Source organism: Opisthocomus hoazin, chromosome 1 (genome assembly GCF_030867145.1).
Source record: "Opisthocomus hoazin isolate bOpiHoa1 chromosome 1, bOpiHoa1.hap1, whole genome shotgun sequence".
Classification (NCBI taxonomy): Eukaryota; Metazoa; Chordata; class Aves; order Opisthocomiformes; family Opisthocomidae; genus Opisthocomus; species Opisthocomus hoazin.
The window spans coordinates 69893353-69918959 of NC_134414.1; the positions used below are offsets into that span (position 1 = coordinate 69893353).

The 25607-nt window shown below is 40.1% G+C and overlaps 1 protein-coding gene across 2 annotated transcripts in view; it reads right to left on the reverse strand.

The window, feature by feature from the left end:
- COL4A1 (collagen type IV alpha 1 chain) overlaps positions 1 to 25607 on the reverse strand; it is a 129904-nt gene that overhangs the window by 20340 nt on the left and 83957 nt on the right. For both annotated transcript variants that reach the window (XM_075424729.1, XM_075424739.1), the window contains 25 exons: positions 23782 to 23826; positions 23510 to 23563; positions 23004 to 23045; positions 22022 to 22112; positions 21360 to 21395; positions 19625 to 19789; positions 17807 to 17902; positions 16769 to 16852; positions 15955 to 16025; positions 13158 to 13349; positions 12116 to 12284; positions 11651 to 11743; positions 11449 to 11553; positions 9653 to 9750; positions 9203 to 9353; positions 8783 to 8896; positions 7635 to 7802; positions 6989 to 7078; positions 6232 to 6384; positions 3280 to 3378; positions 3099 to 3188; positions 2082 to 2221; positions 1077 to 1203; positions 893 to 973; positions 42 to 140 (listed from right to left, as the gene is read on the reverse strand). In XM_075424729.1, coding sequence (XP_075280844.1) covers positions 42 to 140; positions 893 to 973; positions 1077 to 1203; positions 2082 to 2221; positions 3099 to 3188; positions 3280 to 3378; positions 6232 to 6384; positions 6989 to 7078; positions 7635 to 7802; positions 8783 to 8896; positions 9203 to 9353; positions 9653 to 9750; positions 11449 to 11553; positions 11651 to 11743; positions 12116 to 12284; positions 13158 to 13349; positions 15955 to 16025; positions 16769 to 16852; positions 17807 to 17902; positions 19625 to 19789; positions 21360 to 21395; positions 22022 to 22112; positions 23004 to 23045; positions 23510 to 23563; positions 23782 to 23826 — 2653 coding nt within the window. The remainder of the gene's footprint in view (positions 1 to 41; positions 141 to 892; positions 974 to 1076; positions 1204 to 2081; positions 2222 to 3098; positions 3189 to 3279; positions 3379 to 6231; positions 6385 to 6988; positions 7079 to 7634; positions 7803 to 8782; positions 8897 to 9202; positions 9354 to 9652; positions 9751 to 11448; positions 11554 to 11650; positions 11744 to 12115; positions 12285 to 13157; positions 13350 to 15954; positions 16026 to 16768; positions 16853 to 17806; positions 17903 to 19624; positions 19790 to 21359; positions 21396 to 22021; positions 22113 to 23003; positions 23046 to 23509; positions 23564 to 23781; positions 23827 to 25607) is intronic.

The following is a 25607-nucleotide window of genomic DNA, read 5'->3' on the forward strand; positions in this document are numbered from 1 at the left end:
CATTTTTGTACCACACAGACTTAACATGACAGTCACAGTACCTTGTTCACCCTTTGCACCAGCGGCACCTGGAATCCCATCATAACCTGGTTCACCCTTCTGTCCGATGGAACCAGCAGGACCGGGAACACCAGGTTCACCTGAAAAATCATTGCCATTTTCATTTCACCTATGAATCACCTGACTTTTTTTTCTTTAACACATTTTTTTCTTTAAAGAAAAGCTTAACTTATTCTTTTGCTACCACAGATACTGCATGACAACTGCAGTGTGACTTTTCTCTGAGATTACTTCTGAATTAAATTAGTGTGAGACAGGGCTCAAATCTTACAGATTTTAACATAGCTAATTATCATGAGTACCAGTGAGTTCTGCACTGAGAACTCCAGGAAAGACTTGTGAGTAGCACAGCCCATTGTCCAATGAGATGATGTGCCCTGCAGCCAATAAACTAAGAACACAAGGCTCCAAGTTCAGAAATGTTTTTATAGTTGTAACAGCAATGGACTTCACTCTCCTCCCTACCCTGTTTCCTCTTTAACATCTGTGTAATGATGTTAACATGGTGATTCAGGTTTGGGCCCATGAATCAACTTTATTGTTTTTAAACGCACTCAAAAGCAACAGCACTAACAGTTACAGCAATAATCAGCCTTGTACAAGGGGGTAAAATCCCTTCCACAAACAGTGCAAAAGCACTATCCCCACACAACACTGACTCAGATTTACCTCAGAAACGGCACTGTGGTTGTTTGCTTATGAAACAATCAAACGTATCAGGAAATATCTGAGCCAAAACGAATGTAGAATGACACAGTATTTGTTTTAGCCACTGCCTGGAGGTGAACAATAATCTAAGTTTTATATTTGATGTTTTATACTGCTTTTCTACCTGGTTCTCCTTTTAAACCCGGAATGCCACTTAAGCCAGGAAGTCCTTTTTCACCCTTTTCTCCATGACGGCCAGGACTCCCTAAAAAAAGCAAGAAGACATGGGTTTACATACAGGATATTTGGTGTAGGTTTGACATATATTTTCACTGCAGTTTCTGTTTTACTAAAGCATAAACACTTGCCTGGAAATCCTGCCATGCCAGGGGATCCTTTGGGACCTGGGACACCCGGCATTCCAGGAATTCCGGCACTACCTTTTTCACCCTTATCTCCAGATAAACCTGGACTACCAGTTCTTCCTGGTTCTCCCTAGAAGAAGCAGCACACGTTATAAAATCCACACAGTAATTCTGAAACAGCTTGTTCTGTTTGCAGTGGTAGATGTCATCCCTTATCCATCAGGCTTATAAGGAATTTAATTCTTTTTCCACTTAGAAACAAAGTAATTTAGGATTAAATTTAGCATTAAATTCCACTATCAGAATTATTGACTTTTCTAATAATTGCTTAATAACTACATATGAAAATGAATAGTTTTCTATGCATTTTTATGATGGTTTTTACAAAGTCTTTTCCAAATTGGCCTCAACTTACTTATTACACTTAATCATCTTCAAAAAAATCTTTTTTAAGTCTTCAGCAAATTTGCTACCACATTAGTAAGTTTCATTTTTACAATTTTTACTTATAAATTCAGGAATGTGAAACAAATGAGAATCGTATTAGAATACTATTAGAGATTAAATTAACTTTACAGACAGTATTAATACTTCTCAGTAGCATCTTTTCAGTAATATCTGAGCATTTTATAGGCTTTTTCAGCTTCCCAGTATCTCTGTAAAAGTACAGAAACACTACTTCAGTGTGATCATTTGCTCTGTTTGTAAGAAGCCCTTTTCACTTTATTTACTTAGTATTTTTAAAAGTTCTTCCCCTCCCCCACATTTCTAGCAATGTAAATTAGCCTGTTCTGAAGAGACAGAATAAATAATAACCCTGGAGATAATGGTACCATCAAACAGAATGCATCTAAACCTGCGCATATGCACATCTTTCAAGTTTCTCATCAGGTATTTAAATAAGCGTAATAATAGAAAATATAATAAAATAGCTTAAAGGCCAAAGGCATCTTTTCAAATGAGGTACTTCGTAGAGACAGACAATTAAATCCTCAGGGATGTAAATACCTTCTCACCAGGAGACCCTGGAAAGCCAATTCCGGGAAAACCTGGTGCTCCTTTGTCTCCTTTTTCACCTTTTTGCCCAGGGAACCCTGGTGTGCCTGGCGAACCTGGTACTCCCGGCAGACCCTTTTCTCCAGGTGTTCCTAGCAAGAGAAAAGGAAAAATGGGTGTTTCAGAACTAATGGCAACCTAGCAGTGTTGACAATGATTTTTCAGTGTTGCCTTAGCTATTCAGAGCTAGAAAAACAATGTAACTCACTAAAAGAGCTAGTAAATTAACTTCTGAGATTCACTGTCTAAATTGGACTTTTTATGGGAAGAAAAGCTCTCCTCATAAGAGAAGGTCAGAATCTTGGATACGGAGTAAATAGAGCTCTTACTAAAAATATGATTTCAATAAAAGTTTGTGTTGATTTGAGTAATTTCTTACATGACCACAGTGACAAAGGGATTCTGCTCTAGCAAATTTTTCTGTCCCCCTTTACCATTCAGCCTTTCACCTTCGATTTCCTAAATAAAATGTGCTAGGCACAAAGCCATCTGAATGGAGACAAAGGTTCCATGTTGTGACATGGGTTCTCCATTCTGTTCTTTACCAGTCCTCTCCACAACAACGCTCTTCCCAGACGACTACAGTCCATAATTAACAAGCAGTACACAGCAACTTACCAAACTCATTAGAAGGGGTAAAATACACAAGAAGCTCAATGAAGTTCACAGGCTTGCAGATACAGCAACAGACAGGCAGATATCACTTGAAAAACTGCCTGTCTGCAACAAATACTCAAATCCTACACATTCAGCTGAAGAATTTGCATGTAGAAACTTAGGACACCATCCTATTATTTGTATATCACAATAGGATTGAGAAAGCAAGGTCCCCAAAGCCTAAAGTTCAGATAACATAAACAGCGCGACCGTTTAGTAGATCTACCCCAACAAATCCTCCATACAGGTCTTTCATAATGTTCTATATTAACTTGAGGAAAACAATGCTAAGAAATTCCCAGCAATCAGTACCTGGCAAACCCATTTCACCAACCGATCCTTTTTGTCCTGGAATTCCTGGATCGCCTGGGTACCCTGGGGGGCCCTGATCACCTTTTGGTCCTACAGACAGCAGAGAAATGAAGAGTCCCATTAGTTAATGTGGTTTAAAATACCTGATGAACAGTGTCTCTGTTGCTAGCTTCAGACATACCTGGATGCCCTGGAGTACCAGGTTCACCATCCTTTCCAGGAATTCCTGGTTCTCCATATTCCCCACGTAACCCTTTTTCTCCTGTTGCTCCGTGGTCCCCTGGACACCAAGAAAACAAACACAGCGAGACCAGTTTTATCAAAATTTACTGTAATGCTATATAATAACCCTTCTAGTTAATATTTGATCACTGTTGTTTCTCCCTGCTGAACAAGGAAATGGCTCAATTCAAGCTTCAGGCATTTTACAACAGAGTCACACTTGAGTAAAACACAGTAAAATTCCACATTTACTAAACCAGTGCTAAGGAAAGGCTGCAACCTATTACAATTTTACAGGTGTCTGTGCAAAACACAAGGCAAGTAATATCTTTAAAAGAGACTGCAAATGAACATGTGTAATGACTTACTTCAGAAGTGACAGACAACATCAGGTGTTAACAAAAATGATTGATTTGACTGATCTGCTGTCTAAACAGGTGCATGTGAACAACCAGTTCACAGCCAGAAATTTGCTGTTTCCTCAGTTCTGTCTAATGTTAAAGCATACTCATCATTCCAGAAGGCTCCACCTCTTATTCTGTGGCATGCCTCTTTTCCAGCTGTAAGGTCCAAGGTTTTTTTGTCATAACCCTTTCTGTTATCATTGCATATAGGTGCAGGACGACAGGTTACTGAAGATTGCTCGCACAATGCTTTTAAGTAAGAAGATTTTATTAAAAAAATCCCAAAATGTCCAAAATCAATTTTTTTCATTAAACATCACTGACAATCTTCCGTAATAATACTGTGCCTTTTGTGCAGAGTTTGTATTTTAGAAGCTTTTTAAAACATTACTGTGATATTCATGCCTAGAGAGATGAAGACGGCTAATAGATCCAGAAAGTTACAGAGCAGAATTGGGTTATTATTTTTCTCTGCTGGTACTAAGTATCTCTGGATTGAAGAAGATGAGATTGGCAGAATAACAGCAGAAATTTGCAGGCTGGGGTCTGTTTGGAACATACCCTTCCAGGCTGTGTGAGCCAGGCCAATCTGCAGACTGCGTGTGGGATCAGGTAAAGGCAGAGCATACAAGTTTGCAAGTGTGCGTTATTAGTGCTGGAGAGATGAAGAAGTTAGAAACTAAAGAAATTAACCATTCGAATTGCTGAGCTTGGGCATTTTTATATGCATGTAACCAGTGTGTCTAATTTATATTTCTGGAAAGGAAATAAAACTAATTAACAATCAGTCAACCTACAGGCCAACAGTAGTTAAGAAAGTAATAAAAAGCAACCTATGTGGATTTGTTTTAAGGCTTTTCATACCACCTTATATATCAAGATCAGAAACAAATGAGAAAAATTAATCTAGATGAAATCTTTATAGGCTGGGAGCCTCACCAAATACAAAAGTGCTCTCAGAAGCTGCATCTCAGCTTAGAGGCAGACACATTCCACACTTGTTCCGGCTCTCCCTTGCAGTCCCTGGCTGTCCAAGCTGGGAGGCACTATGTACATGCCCAGGTTTCTCTGAGACACAGCCAGGACACACGAGTCCAGGTCTCATTCTGACAAGTAGTCAGGACATGGAGCTAAGAGCCACCCAGACTGGGAAACTCTCCTGTTCCCACAGTTCAAATACAACACAGTATAGTTATTGGTGATTGACTGCCAAACTGGAGTCTCAGGTGCTCTGTCCTGTCCTGGGCCCAAGACAGAACACATTGCTGAAGTGTACAGATGACACTAAACTGGAAAGGCTTGAAAAGAGGATGGGATTAAGACTGCAGAAGGGTTTTGAAGAGTTGGAGTAAAGGTTGAAATCCAACATCATGAAATTTAAGAAGTGTAATACACCACAGCAAGTCAAAAGCATGCATAGGAAATGAAAAACGATTGCACAGGCAGCAGTCCAGAAGTAAAGGACTAAGGATTACAGCTAATCACAAACTGAGTCAGCTGTTGTTTTGAGTAAGGGAAATTTCGTTCTAGCAGGGCCTGAGCTGAAGTGGTTCGCTTGTTTCAGCAAAGTGCACTTTAACAAGGATGCAGCCAAACTGGGGAGAAGTCAGAAAGGGTAACAAGAATCATAACTATTTCGGAAAACATGATATACAATAAAAGGCTGAAGGATTTGACTGAAGGAATTGAAAACCTACTACTCCATAGCTCCCTTCTCAGCCCTACAGTTCTATTTCAGCTAAAACTGTTCTAATTTCTTTAAAAACTCTTGTGGGATGTTTTAATAAAAAGTAAATCATAATAAAAATGGACAAATAATAAAAATACATAAAATATACACTGTTTTTTCTTTGAAAAGAAAAACAGGAGAGACAATGGTCTTAAACAACTAAATTTTCATGTAACAGTAAAAATCCAAAGAAGAATGCATTGTCTAAAAAACCTAGTATCTCTACCACCATTAAATTTCTAAATAGCAAGCTGATTGCCTTTCTATTGCACATTTCCAGATGTTTCTAAACTGACGTAAGTTGATCTTTTGGTATCAGTGGCATACACGTGTGTCTTTCCTGAAATTTCTTCTGGTTGCAAAGAAACGTGTGCCAAAAAAGGCTGCCCACTTTTTCTTACAGTATCAGTTGGTTTTTACGACCACAACAATGTTTCCACTACATGTTCTATATTAAACACAGCTTTTCTTTTCTGGCAAGCTCTAGCTGCCACTTTTAAAATTTCTTATCTTTTCAGAGAGTCTTCTGACAAAAGATAAAATGGATTTTACAAGGGCAAATTGAATCTCTTGCATCCAAGCAAAACCTTTTCTGTCTGTGATTAATCTTTGTTTCTACGGAGTTGAAAGATACCAGAAAAATATCTGCATTTGCTGTGTGAAATTCTTTAATCTTATTTTAAAAACCCGTTGTCTAAAACTAAGATACAACTGAACTCAAAGCATTGCTGCCTAATAGTATACGAGGGTTTATCACACAGTTAGAGACTAAAGTTACCTTTTTCTCCTTGATCTCCCTTTTGGCCTTTAAGACTAACCATGTCCATGTTGTCCATTGTTCCAGGTTTTCCTGGGAGACCGGCTTCACCTTTATCCCCTTTGACACCAGGATCACCCTGTGGTCCAATTAAACCTCTGAAACCTTGGCTACCTATAAAGAGATAGCACAGAATATTATAGTGGCATATAAAACTTTGCAAAAATATTTAGTAGACAACAACAAATCAAATTAGCTATTTATTCAAATTCTGAGCACTGAATACCATGTTCTGGAACATCTCATTTATCTCCTACTATGCTTTTTTATACCAAAACTTCATAATAGCTCCGTCAAAAAAGTTGACATTTTTTCCTGCTTCACAGCCATTAATTTTAGATTCTCAAAACAACAGAGACAGAAGTTTGACAGTAATACAGGGCATTATTTGAAGGATTTAATTAAGACCTCCCTGCTGGCTTTTTATAATTTCAAACATGGTATTTTTCTTGGACTAATACCTATAGCATCCTTGCACCTAATAAACCCTTACATTGTTGAAGAACGGATCAAAAATTGTGGCTTGGTGCCCAAATACATGACTGCTCCTAGTATATGGCTTTCTAAATTACACTATTTCTAACTTACAGGCAAGTTACCTGACATAAAACATTCCTGAAGCCAAGCACACTCCTTGTATTTGGTTGTTTCCAGACTTGTCTTCTGCCAGTAAAAGATGGATTTTACAATTTTGATTTTGAGAAAATTTCTTTCTTACCTTTTTCACCAGGAAACCCTCGATCTCCAACTGGTCCAGGAGTCCCTGGCAATCCAGGAGTTCCCATAACTCCCATTTCTCCTTTAGCTCCTGAAACCAAAGTGAAAGAGTGAATAAGAGAAATAAAGCAAGCAGTGTAAAGATGTACAAGAAATGGAATTATTTATTCCCTGTCGTATTAAGAATTGCACTACTTAAGGAAAAATGGGACAAAGAAGATGATTAATCTAAAAAAGCATAATAGAGAAATCAACAGTAAAAACAGCATTATGAAAAGCAGAATAAAATGGAGTTTCTAATGGGCTGTTGACAGATTCTTAAAAATTCCTATTGCAGTAAACAATGCTGTCATTAACAAAGGCATTATTAAAACCACATTCTGTCACCAAAGCTGTGCAGAATAATTGCCCTTCATTATTACAAGCTAAAGGCTAGTTCCTACAAGTTGCTCAATTTGATCCACCAAAGGACTGAAGCAGCAGCTCAGTTACACGTGCACAGAGCTGCTTTACTGACGTCAGCCCGTGTGTTTTCCCAAGCTCGGACTCTTTGATGGATCAATTCCTAACCGAGTGAAGGGGCATGCTACCACAATTTAATAACACAGTTGTCAAAGATGCTGGTTTCCGAGCAAAAAGATGTTTACCTGATGATCCTTTCAGTCCAACAGCCCCCTGTGGACCCGGTAGGCCAGGTAACCCCACAGACCCTGGTACTCCGGGCTGGCCCTGGCTACCTTTATCCCCTTTTGGTCCTGGCATGTCTAGACCTGGGATACCAGGGAAGCCCCTTTCTCCTTTTATTCCAGGAAATCCTAGGAAAAACAGAAGACACTGGATTAGTCCTTAACGGAGCACAGGAACACCGTTAACAGGAATATCTGATGATGTCCACCTGTGGTTCAGAAATTACATAGCAGGAAGAATGAAGACTCCAAGCCAGACAGGTCGAGGGAGGTTCTCCTTCCCCTTTACACTGTCCTAGTGAGGCCTCATCTGGAGTACTCTGTCCAGTTCTGGGCTCCCCACTTCAAGAAAGATGAAGAGCTACTGGAGAAAGTCCAGCGGAGGGCTACAAGGATGATGAGGGGACTGGAACATCTCTCCTATGAGGAGAGGCTGAGGGAGCTGGGCTTGTTCAGCCTGAAGAAGAGAAGGCTGAGAGGGGACCTAATAAATACTTACAAATATCTGAAGGGTGGGTGTCAGAAGGATGGGGCCAAGCTCTTTTCAGTGGTGCCCAGCGACAGGACAAGGGGCAATGGGCACAAACTGAGGCACAGGAAGTTCCGTCTGAACATGAGGAAGAACTTCTTCCCTCTGAGGGTGACGGAGCACTGGAACAGGCTGCCCAGGGAGGTTGTGGAGTCTCCTTCTCTGGAGATATTCAAGACCCGCCTGGACAAGTTCCTCTACAGTCTACTGTAGGTGACCCTGCTTCGGCAGGAGAGTTGGACTAGATGACCCACAGAGGTCCCTTCCAACCCCTACTATTCTGTGATTCTGTGATTCTGTGACAGCAGAAATGGACCTCATTTTCTAAGTGAGGCTTTGATCCTCTATGTATTACCCACTGATGACCTGAGGAGACTGAACAAAATGGCAGGCGTTTTCTCAGGAGGCCTCACCCTGCGTTTTGGACCAGATGGAGGAGGCCCACCAACATCCTCCCCTGCACATCCCCACTGACCTCACACCACAAAACAGTTCACCAGCAACGCTTTTACCAACGCCTACACCCATTTACGCCAGAAGTCCCCCCCCAAGCACCATCACAGGAGTATTTTCCTCTCACCCGGCGGTCCCTGGGGTCCCGGCTGCCCGGCGGGTCCCGGTGATCCCTGTGGGCCCAGCCCCGGCGCGCCCGGGGGGCCCTGCAAGCCTTGCAGTCCTGGAAGGCCGGGGTCACCTGCGGGGAGACAGACACATGGACCAAGCGTCCTCCGGTGTGGGGTGAAAACTCGCTGGCCGAAGGTGCTAGAGCAGGTGCTTTGGAAGTGCTCGGCCAACAAGAGCTCACTTCAGCATCTGCCACCTCCTGCCTGGGCTCGGAGGAAGGGCTGCTCTTATGCTGCTCGCATTTGAGAGGGAAAAAGGGCAACACAAGATATCAGCGGGGTGTCTTAGCGATGAATAGAATTTTTGTTGCATCTGCGGAGAAGTGACTTTAAAAGAGAAGCAGAAATACAGAGCTGTGTTTGTCCGGCGACGTTACCTCTGAATCCTTGCTGTCCAGGTATGCCCGGAAAGCCTTGCTCGCCACGTAAGCCAGGCAGTCCTGGATTTCCCTTTTCTCCAGGGATGCCAGCTGGGCCTGGGGCGCCTGGCAATCCCTTAGGGCCAGGGAGACCTACACCAGGTTCGCCCTAGCCAAAGAAACACAATCGATTGGGAATCAACACATCAAAACCAAGAATTCATTCACTGACTGTATTTAAATCACTCAGAGGCAGAGCGCTACACACGATTTCAGGGCAGAGCCATAAGCCCTTTTGCATTAATGTCAAGCATTCACCCACCTACTCTTCTCCTTTTTGTGCATAGTGAGAAACATAAAATGAAGGACAGTTTGGCCATTATTTATTTTTTTTTAAAGCAGGATCTTTGCACACATTCTGGCTAATTTAGGCAGTCACAGACAACAGTATCAACCACTGACACTTACTTTTTGACCTTGTAGACCTGGTACACCTGGCAAACCATCCAGGCCAGGGGTTCCCGGAGTACCTGGCAGACCTGGCGAGCCAGGCTGACCCTGGAAACCTACAAAACAAAACAAAAATCACATCATTACTGTCTCTGCCTGTAAGCGTCCTCTGCTGTTTCTTCAAGTCTCTAACGGAACTATTCACATCCTCACAGAGATGTGTTTAAACTGGGAGTTGCGTAGTCTTTTATGTTAAATGTCTAGGGATGCCAGCACCCAAATGTCTCAACAGAGATTCATATGCTGAGCTTCTCATAGCATTTGGCTTCTGACGAGAAACAACCACCCAGAAGAAATAAATGCTGTGTGTCTCCTCTTAAAATTAATAGCCTTGTGGGTTCATGTCATTGAGAAACATCCTGTCTGCAAAACTGAGTTCCCAAAGACTTCTTCAGAAAAGGCAACCTAATTGTGGGGCATCAGAGTGAGGGATGCACAACAAAATCCACCTGTGAATCAACATCTTTTGTTCAGTGTATGTCGTGTGACATGTCCTACACGTCCCACTGTGCGTTGCACACAGAAGGCTTCTATGCCACAGCTGGCCTGTGCACCACACCTTGGGAATGCAGGAAGGAATACATACAACATTCTGCAAATCACTTCAAGATAGCACTCACTCAACACTAGCACATGCTCAATAAATTGACACGAAGTTCCTCTCCCAGGGAAAGGCCTCAGGGAATGCGAAATCCATTGGCTAAGCCACAGGAATGTCATTGGGTAGAGCTGGACACAAGGAGGGGTCCTTGAAAGAAGTGTATTTGATATGTCATTCCTTTCTTGCTGGCTTCAAAGAGCATACAGCAATTCTCTTCCAGATGTAACAGGCCTCTTCTGTTCAGGTTTGTCCCACACCAGTCTTGGAGGAACTAGAGGCAGTCACAGGTAAAGACTTGCCCTTTCTCCCTATTAAGTCTTTCTGACCGTCCCAGTTCATTGGTGTGCGGAATCATAACAAAATAAATACTAATGAAGACACATAAGAATTTTGGGGATTGAGATGGCTGCTCAAAGCTCAGCCATCTTGTTCTAATGAGTACTAAGTGAGTACCAGCACTATGAAATACATGTCCCAAAAATCCAAAACTAGAATACGAAGAGTTAGGCTCCCTCTAAGCTATGTGCATACTCTGACAATGGCCATGCAGGGAAGACTAAACTTACACTGAGTAAGCTGGTATTCTAACCAAACCACTCTCAGCCATCCGGGACACAGCAGAGCTACTAGCTCTGGCCCAGAAATGTTGTAGTCATGTCAGTATGGGTTTTTTAACCAATCACACACAGTGTTTCATCTCTCAGCAGCCTCAGTTGCTGCTATCTAAAATGTTGTACTATATCACTATATCACGAACTATATCACGAACAGGCTGGCCAGGGAGGTTGTGGAGTCTCCTTCTCTGGAGATATTCAAGACCCACCTGGACAAGGTCCTCTGCAGCCTGCTCTAGGTGACCCTGCTTCGGCAGGGGGGTTGGACTAGATGACCCTCAGAGGTCCCTCCCAACCCCGAACATTCTGTGATTCTGTGATCACTTTCTGTTGCAGCAGTATCTTTGTATCTGCACCACATCACTACACAATGCAAGTGTGCGTTGAAAGTCTGCTTATTTTGCTGCTTGTGGACTTTCGCAAGGGAGGTTCTTCAGCTGCACCTCCCAAATCTCATGCAGCCATGGCTGGTTGACAGTGCAGGCCTCCATCCACACCCCAGTTACACCAGCTCTGTTAGCTGGATACCTTTATCTTACCTTTGGGTCCTGGAGGTCCAGGGAACCCTATACCTGGCTGCCCGACAGCACCTTTTTCTCCTGGCAGGCCGGGTCTGCCTGGAAGCCCAGGATTCCCTTTGTCACCTTTGCAAGCGAAAATAAGACAAATGTTAATACAAAGGCTAGCTTCTGAGGAACAGGCCATTATGGTCATCTGACAAGGATTAGCAGGCTACTGTACCTTGGGGTCCAGGGAAGCCAGGTGGCCCAGGAAGGCCATCTGCCCCAGGAGGGCCGGGGAGCGGTACAGTTCGTCCTGCTTCACCCTTTGCTCCTGTGAATGTAGAGATGCACGAAGTACAGGAACAGATGAAATTAAACAGGGGACTTTCACCTAGCCAGCAATATTAGTCCATCCGTACCATTACAACTGACTTCTAATGATGTTTTTTGTAGAAGATTCATAGAATACTAGGATGAACTCAGTTTAGGACGAACCTAAATCATCCCGCTGGGCCTAACACACTCTTCAAGAAAACTGCCCTCAGAGATTTGCAATTATACCGCTGAAACCAAACACTGATTTAAGTTAGTAAATTTTTTTATTTCAATCTTAAATTCCATTGATCCTCTAAGTTGCACCACTTAAACAGCACAATTTTTTCTTTTCCTTTTTTTTTTTTTTTAAAGCATACTATGGCATTACCTGGAAGGCCTGGTAAACCTGGGGTTCCAGCAAAGCCTCTGTCTCCTTTGTCGCCGGGCAACCCTGCAGCGCCTACCCCAGGAGGGCCAGGAAAACCTCTTTCACCACGTACTCCAGGGAATCCAGGTTGGCCAGGGGGACCACGTTCTCCTTTCAAGCCAGCTGTACCCTAGTTTTTCAAAAGCATAAGTGTGCTTCTTGCCTTACTTGCAAGACAGAACACGTCATACTCACTCTTACAATGTTTTCTAACTTGGATTTAGCACAGGTATCCGTAATGCTGAAGATAGTGGATTTTTTATCACTGAGTTCAATAGCAATGGAACTGGGTTCCATGTGGAAAAGCGCGTGGAAATCATACCTAGTGTGCAATGCAGCTAACTAGACCATGTAGGCTCTGTTCTCAGTGGTGGATCTGGCAGCAGATGTGAACTCCACATTCAGTTCCACATCTGTACCATCTGAACTCTATCACTGCAAGACTTTGAAGCATTAGTTTCCACAAAAAGAGAAGTATGCTAGAACAGAGTTGAATCTTGTCTTAACAGTCTTTGCTTGGATAATGGCATCCCTTCAATCACCTCCAGATATCAGCTAAATCATCCACACTAGTTCTCACTATCAAGCTGTGAGAAAGGGAGAAAGGAACAAAACTACTGTTCTTGCCCCTGCTCTGTGGGGGAAGTAACCTTGCTCTGCAGTCCTGAAAGTAACAAGCCATGCTTTACACATCTGAGTCAGATCACTTATTTGCATGACAATATAAAAAGAAAGCGTCAAAACCTAACTCTGAAATAGTCTGTTGTTGAAAGACTGTTTTCCTCACTTGTTCCAGGGAAACTGGAATCTTCCTCTGAGGAAGAATACACTACTCAAGGTAAGGACAAGATGTGGAGCAACGAATGAATCCAATAAACATAAAACATGTATAGGGCATAAAAGCATGTGAATTCTGATATGAAACGCAGAATGTATAGGACAGTATGTAAACATAAATAAACACACAGTAGGACAATTTATAAACATAAAGAAATACACATACCGATGCTCCTTTTGGGCCCTGGAGACCTGGCAAGCCATCTTTTCCTGGTCTTCCTTCTCTTCCAGGAGTACCTGGTTGTCCTGGGAAACCAGGATCTCCCTTTTCACCTTTCAGGATAGAATCATACGAAAAATCTCCTGGTTCTCCTTTTGCCCCAGGGATGCCCATAAGTCCTGGAGTGCCGGGGGGCCCCTGAAATTTCATAAATTCAGATGTCATCAGTTGCCCTACCAACCCTTCAACCGATACAAAAGAAAACAAATCTTCAGAAATTAAAGAGTAGACCCAGATCAATTAAACCATTAATTTTTCTATTGAGCAGGTTAAATGAGATTTTTTTCTAGGACACAGCAGTGTGAATAAGGAACTAATGCAAATCTTCTCATCTTGACCATTTTGTCCTTTACCGTATCACAGGTATATCATTTTAGATGGTGTATATAAACTTACACCTCTTACGCAAGAACTGCAGGCCATGACACCAAAAAAACACTCTGAATTTTCAATAAACCATTCACTGTATAAATACACATAATTGAAATCAATTATCACCAACAAGGTAAACCAGGCTTTTTAAAAAGGCATTTTCAGAATTAAAGTGTCTGCCCCAACCTTTAATTGCTGAATTCTGTAACACTGTGGAACCTACTTCCCTGACGCAAATGCAACAAAATTATATACACGTTTTCACGATAACGTACAATACCAGCAGAAGTAGTACTAATACAGGAAAATAACATGCTTCCAGTATGCAAAGACAAGCTCAGCCAAACTTACAGGTTTAAATTGCTTATACAAGCCCCATGCATGATTTTCTTTCCTTCAAAACCTTTAAATCAACTATAATCTTCATCAAACATAGAGATTATCTACAAAATTAAATCAATTGTCTTCTACAAAACTCAAACATTATTTGCACAAGCGCTAAGGCTGAAGGCTGAAAGCTTCTCCTTAGATAGTTTATGACATTTAGCTGATGCAAATACAGGTTTCCCTTCATTACTGACATTCATTGATTTTGTACAATTAACAATCACAGTCAGTTGGTACTATCACAATACTATTGCACATGCTCAGAAAAGAGTTTTGTAAGCTCTCCTGGGAAGAAATTATCTACTTAATACTATATCTATAGTATTTCCAGAATTCTCTTTTTTCCCTACATATTTTCTAGGACTTATATGAACTTTTCTTATAGGAACTGTCTCTCTAATTTCAAGTGAATTAGAGCTTCTCACTATGGCTGATGTGTGCCCTCTACTTAAACTTGAATCAGAACATGGTCAAATGTCATCTTTCCGTTAGCTTTGGTGGGTCCTGGATCAGACTGTGATCCTCTGGCATGGCTCTAAACAATGTGAGATTGCGATGCTGACCTCTGTGTAGTACTTCCAAGCTAAACTATATGCTGGATCATCACTTGGCTGAACTTTGTGGAGGAAACAAGCTTAAAAGAATTCAGAACAGCAGCCAGTCCTTGTCTGATGAAAGACATGAACAGAACTTAAGAGGCAATAAAAGGAAAATATAAAGGTGTGGCAAAACATGTGCTGCGAACAAATGCCAGACAGAAAAAAAGCTTAAATACATTAGGATATCTTTTATTTTTCTCCACTGTTTCTTTCATGGATCCCATTGATACTACAGAAAATTCAGTCACTGAGTAATACCATCTTATTTATTGCGGTGGAAACAGAGAATGGACTCCATTCTAGCTAACTTTCATTGGTTGAATTCAGGCATCTAGGTTTGATTTATACTCAATGGAGAGAAACAGATTCCTTGAGTAAGGAATTCACACAGGTGGGTAAGGTGCCTCTCTGCTGGTGATAGAGACTGCATGCTTAACTCCAGTGTGTGTTAACGCTAGTGCACATGAATGTCACTCAGAAGTTGTGTTGCCAAAGTGATCAGCTGGAAGGAGAAAATAGCTTTGGTAAAAGAAGTCTATGAAGACTAACAAACTCAGTCTATTTACATTAGGAATGGTGTCAAAATACATGTTATACTAAAGGAATGGGTACACTAAGGTAGGTCCTGACAGCACAACACAGTGTACGTAGGGACACTCAGGTGAACTCTAACAAGATCAAATGTAGTTGTGCTAGTACAGTGCTCATCTAGGAGCAATTTGTGTTTACATTTTAGACAAGTGTTATGCTTACAGCTGCTCTGCTTCTGATATCCAGCCTTACTCACTGAGAGTCGTGTTGCGCTGTGTCAACATAATTTATAAGCGGTCATATCATCAGGATACTATCCACATTCACAGGCTTCCTTTATTTCTTCAAAACTACTTAGCTTTTCTGCTAGTTAATTATGTTTTACGGCATACACTGCACACAATTCCCAAAATTCAGACACACTGTCAAAATACACTGCGCACTAGTACTAGATTGCTTGCACTACACTAGATGGCACTGTCTCTCTCTCATACACGTACACAACAGCAAAGAATTACTGGAACGATTCATGAGAAGGTCAGGACAGACCTGCATCCGTTTCCTGCAAAATCCTACTTTTCACCCAACTCTACTGCTTAGCTTGCTCAGGCAGATGGTCATGTGTCCTGCTGAGTTCATATGATGGGCAAACACAGAAATATAACCCATTTCTGACAGCTCTTTTTTCCCCCCATAGCTCAACCACAACTGATTCCCAGTTTATTTTGCTAGGCATAGTTCCTTAATTTTATCATATCACTGTGCTGGTCTGTTTTTAAACAGCACTATTACACCATCACACTTCTGATCACATGCCTCACAGGACACATAGCATTGGGCAAGGCATTACTTACAGGTACCCCTGGAAGGCCATCAAGTCCAGGTAAGCCTCTGTCACCCTTGAAACCTGATTGTCCTGGAAAACCTTATCAGAGAGACAAAAATACAATTCTATTTATTACATGTTTTTACAAATAGCTCATTGTACATGAATTCTTTGCTATCCTTCTCAAAGTGTCTCACTACGTCCCCAGTTATGTCAACGTAACACTGGTAAAGTCAGTGAAGCTGTCTGGATTCATGTGCTCATGTGAGATACGTGTCTGTGTTCATAAACTCAGAAGCTGATGATTCATTTGACTTAGGAATTAATTCACCTTACTATTTAGACGTATCATGTAATCCCTGCAGTCTTGAAACTACCTAAACTGTATTCATTTTTCTAAACAGCCACAAGAACAAACACTAGGTATAATATCACTGCTTGCATGTGGCACTTCCCTCATCTGGTAGCAGAATTTTCTTTTTCTTTTGGCCACAGAATTTAATGCTAGGATTGGGAACGTATGTATGGGACATTGCCAAGCCTGGGCACACAGGGCAAATGCTTTCCACATTACTTTTCACTTTCACAATCTTCTGTGAAAAAATTTGAGTCACAGTTTGCAAAGACCCTCCACTGTGGTCAATTCCTGCTTCCTTGGTAATTCTTGTTGATTGCATCGTAAATTTGGAATCAGGTCAAAAATAGGAGTATTCTGTCCCCCTTTTATTAGTTTCACAAACAATTTCATTAGTGGGACAAAAAGTAATTACTTAGACCATTTGTGATGCATTTTTTGATTTTATCCGCCATAGTTAATTCTCAGGTAGTTAATGAGTTTTTACCTGATGGACCAGGTGGCCCTTGTGGTCCTGGAAGTCCAGGAGGTCCTACTGTATCACATAAGGCACAAGATTCACCTTTGTCACCTGAGAAAAACACCCAACAAAACTCATGAATATCAATGAAAAGATTTCAGACAACTGCAAGCAGGTGGTTTCAGGGGAAAACGTCAATTTAATACACTTCATGGTGAAAGAATAAAAATAAATAAATGTGCTACTTTTAATTGCATGCTTCAAAGAGAATTTATCAGCAAACTGATATTCAAAATTCTTTAAAATTTTTAAAAGAATGGCATGAAAATCAACTTAAGCCTTATCCTAGGGATAATATTTAACAGAACAGTTCAAAAGGACTAGGCTGAAGAGGATCAAAAAGAAGAAAAGAGATATACACCGGGTACAGCAGAAATAAAAAGATTAAAGCAGAAAAAGGAGAACCTCCATAGTCACTGCAATTTCACAGTTTTGGAAAAGCAGTGAGCAGAATGAGATTAGGAAGGATCAACCATCGTGTAAATGAGTGTAGCTCATTTTTTTATACGTCCATTTAGTCAATGCTGCTAAAACACATGGTTGACAGTCCTATTTTTAGGTGTTACAATTTTAGCTTCAATTATACTCATGGCAATGATTCATAAACCATTTCCATTCCCAACTCCTCTGCCCCTCTCTAATTCTTCATCTCAGAATTCACATCTTAAATCGCAAGGAACAGTTCCATTTACACTTAATGGGGCTATACCCAACTCTTTCTTTCTTCCCAGCTCCTCTTTCAGCCCTGCGCCATCTTTTATTGCTTCCCAGCAATGTGCAGGCTATGTGAAATGTAAGTGAAGTTTGTGTCACACAGCTCGGTACACAATGTCCTTCTTTTACTCTGCCAGAGACTCAAGCAACATCTTCCATGTCCATGGGCTATTTGCTTAACTAACTTTAAGCACACTTTCTCTGGATCCAGCCTAACTTGCTCATCCTCTTTACATACCCAAGCGCCAGGGTACAGATTATTAGAAAGCAACCATTTTAAAATAATATTACCTTTCTCTCCCATCTCTCCTGGAAATCCATCTCTTCCTGGCGGTCCAGGACTACCTGGTGTACCAGGTTCTCCCTGCTGGCATTGATCAATTCCGTCTGCAATGGAAACGAAATAAAGAATATTGTTTGACAAGTGCAAGTTTCCATTATAGGGCTGCATTTATGAATGTCCCAGCTGAACCATCTATGAAGAGTGATACGTCAGAATAGCATTTCACTTTTCTATTTGATTTACTTTGAAAAATTCAACTAGGATTCTGTATTCTGATTCCATATATACTGCTCATGAAACTCTGAGAATTACAGAAGAAAGGCAGGCTCTGCCATAATAAGGCTATGAACAACTTTCACATAAAATCTACTTTTATTGTAAGTTTTGGCTAAGGAAAGTGCTGTGGGTGAAAAATTGCTGTTTTGACCCTGCAAAGAATGGAGAATATTGACGTTCTGAAGAAATTCATTAAGTAGAGTTTTTTATACTCTGACCTTTGTTTTCAATGTTTTAGGAAACTTTCTAGGTCAAAGGCAGCTTGTTAACATCTATTTAACTTCTTCACACTGATCAAGCTTCCCGAAAACAAGAAACTTCATATGTTAGGAACTGAAATAGGTAACAAATGAGAATATATAGCAGGCTTGATATGAGCCTACAGATTGTGCTTGTTCTGTTCGATGACACGGCACAGATTCTGACCCAATACAATACAACATCATTTTGGCCAAAGCCAGTAGTCAAACTGCTACTGTAAAGTTTGACAAGCAACACTTAAATGAAAACAAGTTGTTTCCCATTATGCACTTCAAGAAAGCTAAAGACGTGTCCAGCAAAGGAGTAGGATTAAGCAGTGACAGAATCATGTTGTATGAAAACCAGGAACTGCTCTTATTTTTAGGCAAGGTAAGATTTGCCTATTTAATTCCATACTCTAGGTGCTGGATTTTGTACTGCTTCATTGGCAAACCCAGCAACAGCTAGACATCTTCAAGTGCTTTTTGAACAAAGGATTTTTGGTTTCAGAATTCCACAGAGAATAACGTTCCTTTCAATAGTTTTAGACTGCCCAAACTACTGTAATAGGGACACCATTCATTATATTGAAATGACAATTTAACTCACAATATCAGTATCAACTAAAGCAAAACCAAAACATTTTTCCTTTTAAAAACGCTTTATGAGAATCTAATTACACATATCTGTATAATGTTGTTATCATTACTACTAATACTATTATGTACTTGTCACATCATTACTAGCTTTTCCTTTACCTCTATAAAGCATGTGTTGATCCCATTCTCTTGTAAGATAACTTCATTTTACAATACAAACTTCTGGCAGACTAGTATTTCAGTCTGCAGTTCTTAGAACTGTTCAATCTGTTACATAGATTGGTACTGCAGACTTGTAAATTGTGATACTGAACAGCTGTCTTTTATGCTGAGAACAATATTGGTACCTGTTAATTTTTTAATTGAAAAATCTACAAATATCTCCAGGTTGGCACATCAGGACACAGAGGAAACCAATATGTATTAAGGTCAATTATTTGGTTATACTGTAACAATCCACAATGAACTTTTGAAGAAATATTAGAAACGTTTATTTAGCAAAGAATCTTCGTCCCAGTAATGAAACAAGTGGCTTGCTGCATCACGGAACAGCTTTTACTTGGTCCATTAACAACTCAGATCTGTTTCTTCCACGATGTAGATGCATTCTGATTACAGCTTTTATAACCTTGTCTCTTTTTCCTTTTTTATGTGTGTGCAATGTGCATTATTGAGTCTTCACTGTGAAAAGCAACTGAGTGCTTTACCTACCTGTTTTGCCTGGAGGACCTGGTGGGCCAGGCAACCCCGGGGGACCCGGGAAACCATCTCTTCCAGGGGGTCCAGGTAAAGGGAATCCCGGAGAACCCTTTTCACCTTTTTCACCTCTCTCTCCAGGGACACCAGGTGACCCTGCCCTGTCTGGAAGTGGTCGACCTTTGGACAGAGTAAAACATACATTAAAAGAGTGACAAGTGAAAAGACACTAACATTATCAACATATTAGCTTCCATTAGGTTCCAGAGAGAAAGGGAGAAATGTTAGTGCAAAATAAAAAAGGCACTGTTTTTTTTACTATTGGCAATTAATACAAAACTGAGATTATGTACCACTACAGCTTAGAGTAACTCACTTTGGTTAGGTCCCTAGACAAACACACTTCTTCTGTACTAAGTGCCTTTCTGAGATTTAGTTGAATCAACTTTCACTGCATAGTAAATAGTGGCGACACCGGAGTTAATTTAGCAGTTACACTTAGAAACTGTTACACACATCCTTATCTCATAATAAACCAAATCTTAAACATGCCTGGAAAGGGACAGCATGTCTAAGAACTTCAGTAAATAAATATTCAACAATGCTAGCAGATTTCAGGAACACTAAAACCAAAACTGTTTGTCGGAATAATAACCAAACAACCGCCAAAGAGAAGCAGTTAAACAGCTAGAAACAAACCTACTTAAGATCACCTTTTAGCTATATGTACAGTCACGCAGGTCTTCATACTTTAATGAGTTATTACAGTTCACAACTAATCACTGAGCTTGATTGTTAAACCATTTTGAGCCTTCTGCAACGTTGCAGGAAGATATGAAAGTCACACAAATCTCAATTTCTGTAAGGGTAATAGACTAAGAGCTACCATTGCTCTTGTCTTGTCACATAGAATTCTTTAGGGACTATTACAGCCTGTGGTATGTAGTATCTCCTCCCTAAACTGTAAAGAATTTCCTGGAAACTACCTTGATCCTGGCTCACATTAGTTTCATATTTAGCTCACTGTCAAGATAGAAAATGCGAGCAAAGGAGGTAATAGTAGTATCATTACAGGATGTGCTAGAGTCAGGTTTCCACAGACGTTTGCCTAATTTTTAAAAAGCAAGTATTGTGGATTAGTTCAAACAAATGTACATGTATATATAATAGCACTGTTGTCGTGGATGTGAAGATGTTAAGAGTTGAAGAAGGCGACAATTGCAGGCAAAAGAAATAACTTTTATTAGATCGTGATAGAGTCATAAAAAAGCAGGAAGCCTTCATGAATGACTTTGATCTAATAAATGTTATTATTTCTCCCTGCAAATCTTATTTTATTTTATTTATGCAAATTTATATAGAGCTGAAGTGAGAGCAAAACAAATAATCTACATATGAATATACATACATAAGTACATACGCACATACCCACGCACATATTCACATTTTACAACTCTTCTTGCCCAATGGAGTCATACTCTCTGGGCTATCTATGACGACCTGCGCACACTACTTCTTCAGTTGAAGCAGAAATTTCTCCGGGCTCTATACAAAGAGCAAGGCTGGATCACACCAGAGACACGAGAAAAGCAATCTACAGGAAGGTCTAGGGGGAAGATTAGACCACTGCCTGGGTGTTCTGCAGGTCAGGCAGTAACCAGCAGCAGCTAAGGAGAACATCTCTCAGGATTCTTCACCCAAGAAGAACACAGGAAAAATGTGAACAAAATCAGTGGCCACAAATTCATACCTGGAGGTCCTGGGATTCCTTGTATACCAGGGAAACCTTTAGAAAGAGAGATTTCCAATTAGGCAACAAAATCAGCAATGTCAATGTCAATGAACTGTTATCACATATTAATTAAGTACACATTACAAGCTAGTATGAGCTGAATCAAAAGTTAAGTTAAATAATCCATAGATATCTGCAAACAATACATTTAAGGAAAAGGCCCTGCTGTGTGCCATCTTCTCACTGATTTTTCTTCAACAGGGTAAGGCCTGTAATGGGGAAAATGGGAAAGGGAATGCTTGATCTTTCCTGTTTGCTGAAGAATTTTGTAAATTACATGCACCATTTTTAAGACTAAAATCTAGCTACTGATTTATTTAAAGGAGTCTCAAGATTCTCTGCATCATTATCCTCTTTACGCTTGTGTTGACTTCCATCTTTCTCAAATAATCTCACTGGATTATTTACCAGCCTATAACTGAAAGTCAGTCTTCTTTATGATGAGAAGCATCATCCCACAAACTACAAGAGAATGTAATAACCTGAAAGCAATTAATAAATAACTGGAACATTTCACTGTCATATAAAGCTCCTGAGCTCACAAACAGTGCAATTTTAATTTCCTATAATAAGAAAACTAAAAGCATAACTCCATCAAAAAAACAAAAGAAAATACACACCTTTTTCACCTTTTTGACCTTTCAGTCCAGGCAAACCTGACAGTCCAGGCTCTCCTTTTTCACCAAAGGTATCTACTGGTCCATCTATAACCTGAATCACAAAAGAAAGACTAGGACACTAGAAACATACAACCGTGCCTTTGTTTGTATCTCCCCCATCTTAACCTGATGGTACAGAGGCCATTTTGTCTTGTGAAAACAATTTTGAGCAGTTTTAGTTACACTTGCAATGTCAGCGATATGTAACAACTGCTGTGAGAGAGTTGTAGCTGCTGAAGAATTACCAGACAAAATAAATATTTCCTGTTCTACCAAAATTTCTTCATATCAGTAGCCGATTAAATGGACAGCTTTACAGCACCTTTCTCAACAAGAATGATGCCAAGAAACCTCAGCATGGTCTAAGTGCTGACCAGTTTGTATAGGTTTGCATTATCTTTAATTTTAAAATATTCTGCTCTGGCAATTTCTGCTAACATTGATCTGAGCTGGACATACAGGATACTAACATTTGCAATAAAAGATTCAGGAAGTACGCACCCTTTTTCAAATCAAATCAGCAGACGTTGGGAATTTTCCCCCTTGTTGGGGAAGCAGAACCATCACTGACATATTCATTGCTGACTAATCTAATCTTCTTGTTTGAAGTGTTAAAAAAATATAGACTGCAAAGATGACAGACTTCTTCTTTTGAACTCTTTTTCGGATACTTTGTATTGATTAACAATGCCTATCATTTTCACAGTCCAAAGCATTTGAAATTCATATTCTTTGAGAGCTCCTTTCCCAAATTTCAAAGATACTTAAAAGAACTGCATCCAACTTTTGTTTTCATTTGGAAAAAATGAGGACATGACTGATTAGAGTGAGACCAGAACATGCATAGTCTCTCTTGTTTCCCTCATTGTTTGAGCACTTTGACTTTCACAAAATTTATGTTTTAATTTATGTTTAAAATACAACACTAAATTATTTTACTTACTCTTCCTGGAGGTCCTGGAAAACCTGGTTCACCTTTGTCACCCTAAATCAAAACATAAACCCAGCTTAGATTTTCTTCCCCACAAAATAGGATTTCCTTAGCAAATGAACACTTTCATACAGATTCATGCAACTTCCAAATTGTAAGTATCTGGAAAATTATAATAAGCAGTAAGTAGTTAGTTTGCAGGCCTGTACTGCTTTACACTATGTAAAGAGAAAGTGGGATTTTTAGGACAGTACATTTTTACATATGTTGGCTGGGCAAAGAGCTCATCAAAATAAAGCCTGCATTAATCAATTCAGAGATATCTAAAGCAGGGATACCTAAGCTACCTTAAGTTTGACTTTTCCTAGTCTCCAAGTGATGACTTTACAACTTAGTAACATTCATTTAAGACTGCTTTATGTACATTTATGTTTTAATGCACATCTATGAACACGCCATACAAGATCTTAACTCCTCATTCTGTGTGATGGGAAGAAGCAAAGGCAGCTACTACACACCTTCGCACCAGGCTCCCCGGGTCGTCCTGGAATCCCAAATCCACCAGGCAAGCCCTGCACGTAGAAGACAGCGAAACCAGAAAAGACAGGTATAGTTGCATCATAGCTCTGGCAGCATCGAAATTTTAAATTTTCAAACCAGTCACTAATTTACCAAAAGCAACAACTTTAAGTAAACAGTTCAGAAGGCTACAAAATTTCAACCATTTATAATAGACAGTTCCTTGGTTTGAATCTAAGAAATGGTAACAGAAATGCAGTAAAATACATACGGATTCTCCTTTTGGTCCTGGTTCACCATCTTTTCCAGGCTTTCCCTGTAAAACACCAAGTTCCACTCTATTTAAACAGACAGCCACATACATGCGATTTCTAAATACAGTGGGGAAACACTAGAACAAAACGATCGCTATTGTAATGCATTAACCGAAGTGTGCTAACACAGCTGACAGCGCAGAGGGTACAAAGCAGGCGAATTGCGACTGCCTACTGCCTATGTTACTGAACATCCCACGAGCTTCAGAATTAAATAAAATCCTGCCAATCCTTGATTCAGGAACAACACACGGATTTCCCAGTCAAGGAGGCTTCAAGACAAAACATATCAGCAGCACAGGAAACTGGAACCAGACCCAGGAACTTTTCCCTTCATAGCAATCTCTTTCTATATATATATATACACTCTCCAGCCTCACGAAACCTTTATTCGTAGACATTCGGTGGCTCAGTTTCAACAGAAAGCTTGGAGAGTGACCCCATATCAGATCGCGTCATAATCTCGTGGTAAAAAACACTTCCTCTAAAGTGAAAGCTATAATTTCAAATCACAAGGTGGATGATAACCTAGAATCCCAGACTCCCTCCTCCAGAGCAAAACGAATCACTATTAGACCAACGCATTAGCCTACAGAGGGGATTAGATTCCCTTGAGGTAATCAACGGGTACGCAATAAATGACCTAGATGGACTAACCTACTTTTCAGCATTCCCTTCCTCTTCTTACGGACTATGAAGGGACTGGTACCTAGGCTTGTAGCCTAATCCACTGCAGGCTGGCTTTTAGTTGGTGTCACAGTGCTTAGATTGTATGCATATCATAAGCAATATGAATATGTCCCATAAAAACAAGCAAATGTTTTTTACATTTTTTTGTTTTTTACATACAAATGTGTCATTACACAAAGTAACAGTGCATGCAATTCAGACTAAAAATTAAAAATTTTTTTAAGTCAAAAAATTCTGTCTAAAACAATGCATTTAAAGGATAAAAAAGATACAACCAATGTGAACAGGCCATCACCACTGATGTGCACAGCTATGGCATCTTATAAAGAAAGGTCACGAGTAATTTTTAATGATTAATTAAAAATTTTTAATGATTAATTAAAAATTTGATCTGTGAAGTCAGGAGAGTCTTCAAATGCTCACTGTGATTGGAATTAATCATATAGTTTCATTCCATGAAACTAGAATATCAGATCTTAACAACTGCTCATCTTTTAAGCCATATCTTAATTTCATAAGTAGCTATGATCTCCTTGAACAGCAACAATTATATATAAAGTATCTTAGAAACTTTGTTCAGGGAACTCTGCAGAAACTGAAAGTTGCATTTTTGAACAATTCAAAGATGCTTTCATTTCTTCAACAAGTTCTAAGCCAATATTTCTCTATCCTCCCAGCTTCCAAGCTCTCATTTACTGTAAGAGTACGAATACATACATGATAGCAAGAATAATCCCATCACATATCTTTACTGAAAGGATGACGGAACATTTGACCTTAAAGTATATTTGAGAGGGAGATTTTATCTTTTTCAGATTGAAGTATAATTCTATGCTTATAGATGTGCTGGGTCTTTTTCTAGCAGCTTACGAAGACCCACAATTTCAGAGACAATACTTCAGATACGCTTTCTTGTAGAGAATGGATGGGTTTGCTACCAGCTTAGCTATGAAAGGTATAGCATAACTCACACAGAAGTTCTATGGATGAGACCATTATATAGGCCAGACTACACAAATGTGACAGACCTTATGGCCTCCAGTATCCACAGCCAGGCTAGAAACCAGCAAACGAAAGTGTCTCAGTCACCTAA